The sequence below is a fragment of the Cebus imitator genome, unplaced genomic scaffold (genome assembly GCF_001604975.1).
Source record: "Cebus imitator isolate Cc_AM_T3 unplaced genomic scaffold, Cebus_imitator-1.0 Scaffold41, whole genome shotgun sequence".
Classification (NCBI taxonomy): Eukaryota; Metazoa; Chordata; class Mammalia; order Primates; family Cebidae; genus Cebus; species Cebus imitator.
The window spans coordinates 1,418,494-1,428,264 of NW_016107356.1; the positions used below are offsets into that span (position 1 = coordinate 1,418,494).

The 9,771-nt window shown below is 39.3% G+C and overlaps 1 protein-coding gene across 1 annotated transcript in view; it reads right to left on the reverse strand.

The window, feature by feature from the left end:
- Positions 1–9,771, reverse strand: part of MYOM1 (myomesin 1) — a 168,465-nt gene that overhangs the window by 31,972 nt on the left and 126,722 nt on the right. Inside the window, exons 24-25 of the mRNA XM_017526074.2 lie at positions 1,991–2,097; positions 1,832–1,876 (exon numbers count right to left, since the gene is read on the reverse strand). Coding sequence (XP_017381563.1) covers positions 1,832–1,876; positions 1,991–2,097 — 152 coding nt within the window. The remainder of the gene's footprint in view (positions 1–1,831; positions 1,877–1,990; positions 2,098–9,771) is intronic.

Here is a 9,771-nt window from a genome sequence, read left to right on the forward strand (position 1 = left end):
AGATGGAGTCTTGCTCTGTCGCCCAGGCTGGAGTACAGTGGCGTGATCTTGGCTCACTGCAATCTCCACCTCCCAGGTTCAAGCAATTCTTCCTCAGCCTCCCAAGCAGCTGGGATTACAGGCACATGCCACCACATCCAGCTAATTTTTGTATTTTTAGTAGAGATGGGGTTTTGCCATGTTGGTCAGGCTGGTCTTGAACTCCTGACCTTATGATCCACCCACCTCAGCCTCCCAAAGTGCTGGGATTACAGGTGTGAGCCACTGCACCCTACCTTCTTATAGCATTTCTATATAGTAGGTGCTATAAACTATTGTGATAGCCATTCCTGGAAAAGAAACCAAGGCACAGAGAAATAAAAGTGAGCTGCCCAGGTGCACAGAGTGAGTCAAAGAGAGTCCAGGCCAAATACTTTGCGATATACTTCAGTACTTTCTGCAAACTTTTTCACAATTAACATTTAAAACCTCGCTCATGATATTACTTTTCCAGTTTCATGGTGAATAAGCATACAGATAAGAAATGACTTGCCTAATGCCACATGGCGGCATGAAGGGTTCTTCGCTAGAATTTGGAAGTCTGCAACATACAGTCACGTCTCAGGGGCACTCCACTCTGCTACTTTGCTGAACAAAGCTGGGTTTGTTTTTGTTTTTAGAGATAGGGTCTTGCTTTGTTGCCCAGGGTGGGGTGCAGTAGCACGATCATGGTGTACTGCAGCCTCGAACTCCTGGGCTCAAGCGATCCTCATGCTCCAGCCTCCCAGAGTACTGGGATTACAGGTGTGAACCACTGTGCCCAGCCCAAAGCTGGTTTTGAGAACGTTACAGCTGAGGCCAGTATCACCAGCACGCAGCCTCACTATCAAACAAGTCACTCCCTGCAGATATAAGAGAAGGTCAGCACTTGGTTCTAGAGCACTGTGTGAGTCACAACCTCCACTGGGAATTTACTAAAAGTGAAGGATACTCTTCCTCGAAAAATGTACATATACAAATATACAAAGATTGTCCACAGTCCGGAATAGGGATATAGTTTTTTGGATTCCTGAAACGCTTTTATTAGTGGAGGATTTATATTTTAAGTATTAAAATTTCTGATTTAAATAGAATGAGTGTATATGATCACTTTCTACTTTTTTTTCACCAAACTCCAGGGTGTAACTTTCTGGATGCTTCACTACCTTGCCCAGTGGGTACTAATGGCAAGAGATCCTATCTGGCCAGTGGAACCTTCCGAGGGTCGTTTCCGACTTCCTTCTCTTCTCTTAGTGTCGTGTGGAGTTTAATCTTTTATGTAGAAAGTGCTTTATTGAAGGGTTGTAGATAGTTCAGAGGGATTCTTTTTCTGACCAAGGTATGTTTACCCTATTTTCCAGGAGTTTAAAATTGTAGGCACTGTCTTCATATTGTCATTATTTAGAGGTACAATTATTCTTTTAACTGCTAATCTTACTTAGGAAAAGATTAGTTTGGCTAAAGACATATAAGTGTATATATCTAGAAAATATATATGTGATTCCAACATATGTAGGCAAAAAGTGAAGAACTTAATTACTCAGATGTTACACCTGTGTAGCCACACACTTCACCATGTAATGGAACATGGGATATTATTTTCTATGTTAGTATCCTTGATATATCACTCCGGAGAACAATGGCAAAGGAAAAGGCATCACTTCTAGAAAGCACATCTGTAACTACTGATGTGTGTTCCATTATATGTTCTCAAGTCTCTCTCTTAATCTCATCAGAGCTGTTATCTAATCTATTCTAGACGTTGCTGCCTAGTAAGACTGCTAAAATCTGTGAATGTACTATGGATACTTACTTGGGAACTTGTGTTCATGGCTGACAGCAAGTAACCGTTTCAATTCTGTAGGGGGAAAAAAGAAAACAAAACCTTAAACTACTAAAATAAAAGTCACTTAAGAATAATTGAGAAATTAACGCAACATTCGATGTGTGAATGCACTGATTTTAAACTTACCCTCCTCATCTATTAAGTAGCTTGATGCTATTCCATCAGTGTCTGTTACATCGCAAGAGTAAAGACCCAAGTCATCCATCCCAAGGTCTTTGAAGGTCATTTTCGTCCTTTGGAACAAAATATTTTTCTTAGAAATGAGGCTGTGTGGGATCTGTGGCCCTGTGTTTCCCCTGACTCTGGCCATTTTGCATATGCTATTCCTTTCATTTGGATGCTTCCTCTCATCTTGCTGAGCTGCAGCCTATGTGTTCTTGGTGTTTCAAATTAAATGTCATTTCCTCTGGGAGGACTTTTCTTACCTCCTTCCAGGGGGTGATGGTGACAGGGGAGTGCAACTGATACATATCCCACATGCCCAAGTTTTGTTGCTTACCAGTGCACATCCTACACAAAAATATCCGGTGATCAGCCCCTATGGGGAGCCTGACACTTCCTTCCACAAGGACAAAACTTGCTATCGGTAACTCTGGGTGCCTCTTCCCTTTTCTGAACTTATTATAAGCATCTGTATTCTTCCTACTGTATAATCCATGTGCCTTCAGAGACAGGAACTGCTTTGTTTACTCTGTTATCCCCAGAACCCAGTACCTTGTCTGGCACATAATACATGTAATAAGTAAATGAATGGCTCAGTGGGTGAGTTCATTGTGTTTTCTAACTTTGGCAAGCTATATTGCTAGGCAGTGTCTAAGATCAACCAAATATTGACATGTTAAGTATACAAAAGAAAAAGACTTTATTGTTTAACTATCTTTTCTTGGGCCAAATGTGTTTTGTTTCAAGAGATTTACAGCATAGTGGCTGAAAAACATCCTCTAATTATATTCAGTATTTCCTTGTCATTCTACAACAAAATTGCTAGTTTTCTCTTTTATTTCTGAGATATACTGGGCTTTGTTTTAATGGAAAAGTACTTAGAAATACTGTGCTTTATCAAATTTGCCTTATCATATTAATCCAATGTGATTGACACTATGAAAATGTAAAGCTTGATAAGTTTTTGCTGTAAAGCAAAGTAAAAAGAACACTCAAAATCTTGGTGCTGAACAGAAATGATAGATCATACAATTCCTCCATTCTCCCCACCCTCATTTTATAGAAAAAAGAATCCGAGGTTTATGGAAGTTAAATAGCTGCCCAAGGTTATGTAGCCAGCTCCTGGTAGAGCTAGGCCTAGAGCTCATCGATCTTGTGCTTCTATATAGAGCTTTTTCCCCATGTACTATTGTGTCATTCATGAGTGCTGGTGAAAAAAACAGAAGAGATTATCCTCAATCCATTTAATTTACCATGACTTGAGCCAGCAAGTTCTTCCTAGCCCCCTATAAGTATCCTCATCATTAATATTTCAAAATTTCATAAATAATGAGAATCATCTTTAAAGCTGATCTTCATGTCAATCAAATGTTTCTAACAACATAAATGAGACAATAAATAAGAAAGCACTTTAAATGGAATCATGTAAAAAGTACTTTCTAAGGGTTATTACTATTATTTTATTTTATTAGAGACAGGGTCTCACTATGTTGCCCAGGTTGGTCTTAAACCCCTAGCTCAAGTGATCCTTCTGCCTCAGTCTCCCAAGTTGCTAGGATCTCAGGTGTGAGCCAATGAGCCAGTCTAGGATGATTACTTTTAAGGTTTCAGTTGGTTATTATTTTCTACAATACCCGATATAAAATATATGTGACTTCATCCTCTTACTCCAAGCAACTTAAGTGGAATCAAAGAGCTCGTCTCATTCTCCTGTAGTGAAAAGGAATCCCACATTGTGATGGACATAGTCCTTACTTGTTGCCCTTGCTTTCTACTTCTAACCGTGGAGAGTCTTCAGTGGATACATAATCTTTGGACCAGGTGAACTCGGACTTTGGAGTCATCTGATCACATTCGAAGTTCAATGAAATGACTCCATCATCATCCACATGTACAACAACCTCTTTGGTTCCTATAAGATCAAAAAGAAGGCACTGATACTTCATGGAGGAAAGCAGCCAAGTAAGAATTTGTTACTTTGAGATCCTTCACATTAGCCCTAAAGTAGAGCCCTGAGCCCAGGTCAGGGAAAAGCTTCACCGCTCACGTGGGTGGACAGTCCTCCTCTACAATTCAACTTTTATGCCATGACACGAAATTAGATGAATGTATCACATTTCTTAGGTAGAGTCAACACCATGGACAGTATTGTTTGTGATGTGACTGATGGTACGGTTATGGGAGTGGATTGATTGCAACAACAAGACAGGGTAGCTTTGGGAAAAGGGAAAATCAATTGATTCTTATCAGGCCCTAATTCATGACTTTTGCTTCAATAATATCCACATGCAATCAGTCATCAGGAAAGCGTAGATAGCAATGAAGAACCCAAAGGGAAATGGAATGGGAGAAAGTAGAGAGACTAAGAGTCGCCTATATTCATATATGCAAAGTCTGTAAGTCATTTAATAGTGGAGAAACATATGGAGGCCTGCTCCGTGGATCACATAACCATAAATCAATTTAAAGATGCCCCTCTAGATTAGAGTGACAGCAACTGAGAAATGACTATTATTGAACTGCATGGGAATTTAAATGGAAATGAGTTTCAAGAGATTCAGCTTTTTCAAGAAGATTGGTTTTAGATTAAAAAAATTCAGTTAGTGTTTTGAGTTATTCTATTTTTGAGAGTTATGATTGCACCTGCACCTAATAGAGAATTCAAGGAAAATTTGTAGAGCATATGAAACATTCACATCTATGCCTAAATTCAGTTGAAAGGAGTAAAATGCTGTGCTCAAATTTATATTCATTCAATTGCCAGTCTAAACTTGGTTTGTTTCAGTAGATTAGGAAAAATATATTTTAAAATATATTATATTTAATCGCAGAAAAGTACAGCTGTGTTTTTTAAAATGCATAAAAAACCTTCCAAAGGAATTGAATGTTTTCTCTCTAGAGTGTATCATAAGAGGCCAACATCCTGGCCTACTGTCCAATAAAACTTGTTAGTGGAAAAAAAATGACAAACCTTCTCCCAAGGGAAGGCCAAGAGGAAACCAGTGCCCAAATGGCGCCTGGCAGGGTCATCTGGGCTCCTGAGCCTGACAGTTGATCTAACTTGTGTCTCTACATGTAGATGGCAGTGTGTGCTTCAACTAGAAACTTCCAAAAAGTAACTGTTAGCACATGCAAAGCTTAGAGAAGACTGGTTCTAGAAAACTTTTTAAAATTCCTTTTTTCTTCAACAATGGGCTATTTTCATATTTGGTTACATAGATAAACTGAAATAACAATCAATTAAGGCTTAATTATTCCTTAAGTGAATTGTCCACCATATGTTACTTTTAAAGGGCTATATGTATTCCATTGTAAGTTGCAGACCACATTTTATTTCTATTCCTGATAACACATGACTAATCCTCACACTCTATTTTCGTGTAATATATGTTGAACAAATGCTCTTATTAAAACTTAAGGAAAGGCTAACAGTGAAGAGTGTTGTGATTAGACCGTATTATAATATACAGTTTGTGTGACTGAGTCACAGAAAGACTATAAACAGAAATTTTTGTCTATCTGTACTGTTGTGAAGAGAAAAGAAGTGAGGTAATCTTGCTTTTTGCATATTATCTATTTTGGAAGCATGACAGATTGCTCATATCAATCATTCATTGTTATATCTGCAATCCCTTTTTAAAAGGAAGTGAATCATCCATATGCTTGCTGTTTTATTATATTAGATGTACAACAAGTTCACAACAAAAATATTGCTTAAGAATCTTGATTATACTAAAGTAAAAGATTTGACTTTTCTGAAAACAAAATCACCACAAAACTGAAAGAATATGGACAATTTAATCAGCTTCGCCATTATCTCAGTGCTATAGATAACTTTTCTACTGTAACACCTCACCCATTTGGAACATTGCCCAAAGCTACGAAATAAGACAAATAAGCCTCCAATACCAGTTCTGATGTGACAAAGTCCACACACTAGTATGCTGCACACTCGCTGGAGAATTCCAGAGACTTGGGATCTTTTTCTGAGACAAGGTCTCACTCTGTCATGCAGGTTGGAGTACAGTGGCGAGATCTTGGCTCACTGTGGCCTTGGCCTCCCAGGTGATCCTCCCACCTCTGCCTCCCGAGTAGCTAGGATCACAGGTGTATGGCACCGCAGCCAGCCAATTTTTTGCATTTTTTTTAGGGACAAGGTTTCATCATTTTTACCGGCTGGTCTTGAACTCCTGAGCTCAAGAAATCCACCCACCTTGGCCTCCCAAAGTTCTGGGATTACAGACATGAGCCACATCTGTCCAGCCTTGGAGCCTTTTTTACTTTGCTTGAAACAATTCTCACAAGCCTAGTTGGTTTAAAAAAAGTTTCCCTCAGTAGATTAAAAAAAGAGAGGGAGGTAGGCTGGGCACGGTGGCTCACGCCTGTAATCCCAGCACTTTGGGAGGCCGAGGGGGGTGGATCACAAGGTCAGGAGTTTGAAACCAGCCTGGCCAACTTGGTGAGACCAAAAATTAGCTGGGCGTGGTGGCACGTGCCTGTAATCCCAGCTACTCAGGAGGCTGAGGCAGGAGAATCACGAACCTGTGAAGCGGAGGTTGCGGTGAGCTGAGATCACACCATTGCACTCCAGCCTAGGCAACAGAGGGAGACTCCATCTCAAAAAAAAAAAAAAAAAAAAAAAAAAAAAAAAAAAAAAAAAAAAAAAAAAAAAAAAAAAAAAAAAAAAAGGGGGGAGGTAAGAAGCTACTATGAGTAGGAACATTGAGAATAAAGAAAAGAAAATGACATCAAGAGAAGATGGAGAAAAGCTAAAAAGTAGCCTCACAAACATCACTTACCATAGAAGCAGTTAGCTTCTCACCCTATAACAACACTTGAGGATTGTTATAGGGAGGATCACTTGAGGCCAGGAGTCGGAACCAGCCTGGCCAACAAGGTGAAACCCTGTCTCTACTAAAACTATACAAATTAGCCAGATGTGCTGGTGCATTTCTGTAGTGCCAGGTACTTGGGAGGCTGAGGCATAAGAATGACTTCAACCTGAGAGGTGGAGGTTGCAGTGAACCGAGATTGTACCACTGCACTTCAGCCTAGGCAAAAGAGGAAAGAAAAGAAAAGAAAGAGAGAGAGAGAGAGAGAGAGAAGAAAGAAAGAGAGAAGGATAGAGAGAGAAAGCGAAGAAAGAGAGAAAAACGAGACAGAGAGAGAGAAGGAGAGTAAAAAGAGAAAGAGAAAGAGAGAGAGAAAGAAAGAGAAAAGAACAGAAGGAAGGAAGGGAAAGAAAGAGAGGGAGGGAGGGAGGAAAGAAGGAAGGAAGGAAGAAAAGGAAGGAAGGAAGAAAGGAAGGAAGGAAGAAAGGAAGGAAGGAAGGGAGAAAATCCTGATTAGTTTTTGTCTCAGTTGCCTCAGTTACTGAGCAAAGAATACAGAGCTGAATCATTGAAGTACAGTTGGTCCTTCATATCTATGGGTTCTGCAACCATGGAGTCAACCAACTGTGGATTGAAAATACTTGGAGAACAAACAATAAACATGAGAACACATCAATAAAAACGATGCAAACTTAAAAACTATACAGTATCACAACTCTTTACATGGCATTTATATCATATTAGGTATTGTAAGTAAGCTAGAGATGATTTAAAGTATAAAGGAGGATGTCTGTAGGTTATATACATACATTATGCCATTTTATAAAGGGACTTGAGTGTTCCTGGATTTTGGTGGGTGACCAGGACAGGGGGTCCTGCAACTGATCTCCCAGGTTACAGAGGGATAACTGTATTCTGAAAAATAAATCTTTGTAAAGCACTTCGAGATCTTTTGTGAAAATATGAAATGAAAAAAAGGTGTTGATTGTTTGCCTTTTTAAATAAAATATGTTATTTTTAGGTTCCAAGCCACATCTGCATTTCAAAAATGATGTACAACTCACTAGACACAAAATCTATGAGTAACATATTATTACCTTACAGTGAGTTGTAACATAAGAAATGAGATCATTTATACTTTCAGAAAACAATGGGATCATTTATACTTTTAGAAAACAATGTGAAATTTTTTTCAAAGTCTTACATTAAAAATTGTAATTTAAAATTGGGCACTGTAATTGGCTGGGCCCAATGGCTCACACCTGTAATCCCAAAACTTTGGGAGGCCAAGGCAGGAGGATTGCCTGACCCCAGGAGTTTGAGACCAACCTGGACAACAAAATGAGACTCTGTATTTACAAAAAAAAATTTAAATTAGTGGGCTGTGGTGGCTAACACCTGTAGCACCAGCTACCAGGGAATCTGAGGTAGGCGGATCACGAGCCTGGGAGATGGAGGCTGCAGTGAGCAATGATCATGCCACTGCACTCCAGCCTAGGTGATAAAATGAGACCCTGTCTCCAAACAAAAGCAAAAAGAAACAAGTAATTGCTAGGAGAGAGCCAAAGAGGTAAGGATTATCAGTAATATCAACCAGTATCTAAGAGTTTTCCTTATCTGTGAAGCTTTTCTTGATTAATTATGTCAAATCAGTATATCATAAGCAATATCTGTAGTGGGTGGAAAAAAGAGGCAGGAACATTCCTTCAACTTATGGACACACAATTGTGGGTGCTACTGGTGGATTTATTAAATAAATGAACAATAAAGGAAACAAATAAAAACAGTTAAAACTATATTTGACACTTAAGGTTTAAAAATTAAAACTTGCTAAGAGGATTATTTGATTGGATTTTTATTTTTCAGAAAGTTGCATTGGTTGTTTAGTTTATTGAGAATAGGGTCAAATTCTACACGTCTTTTATATTTCCCTTACATATTTACACAGGCCAGGGACTGGACTGAGGAAAAAAAACCAGCTTTAAAAGATAAATGCCGCCAGGCACGTTGGCTCACACCTGTAATCCCAGCACTTTGGGAGGCCAAGACAGGCGGATCACGAGGTCAGGAGTTCAAGACCAGCTTGATCAACATGGTGAAACCCCATCTTTACTAAAAATACAAAAATTAGCTGGATGTGGTGGTGTGTGCCTGTAATCTCAGCTACTCATGAGGCTGAGGCAGGAGAATCGCTTGAACCCAGGAGGCAGAGGTTTCGGTGAGCCGAGATCATGCCACTGCACTCCAGCCTGGGTGACAGAGTGAGAATCCAACTCAGGAAAAAAAAAAAAAAAAAAGATAAATGGCAGTTTAAGATTGTGACATTGATTTTATTGGAACCTGTCTTATTAAAGCTGAAGTATAACACCAATATTTTGATAAAGAGATGAGAGGAAATAAAATCACCGATGAAACTGCCTTTGCAAAATTTTTATAACATAGTTGACTTCATCTTCCTTCTGACCTCCACGCTGCCCTTGGTCATTCCTGGGTATAGTCTAGGCCAACTTTGAGAGAAGTTTAGTATGTAATTTAACTCAAAGCCAGAACGACAATAGTCCTCCTCTCTGTTCGGGGGCTGAAACCACTAATGAGAGGTTACAAGATAGGTGTAGTTTCTATGGTCCCTTACTGCTTAGATGTCATGTGGCCAGAGGTCACAAGATCTGTGAGCTTCCCAATTGCTCCTATAGATAACATCAGTATTATAAAATCTAAGATTGGTTTTTTTAGATGTTTTTCAGACCGACTCCAGCCAGACTCATGACTGGTGACTCAACTAACTGTGGCCCCACCAGAGATGGATTCAGCATATGAGGACCATTTTCCACAGCCCTACGATTTCATTCCCAACCAATCAGGAGCACCCATTCCCCACCTACCAAATTGTCCAAAAAAAAAAAAAAAAAAAAA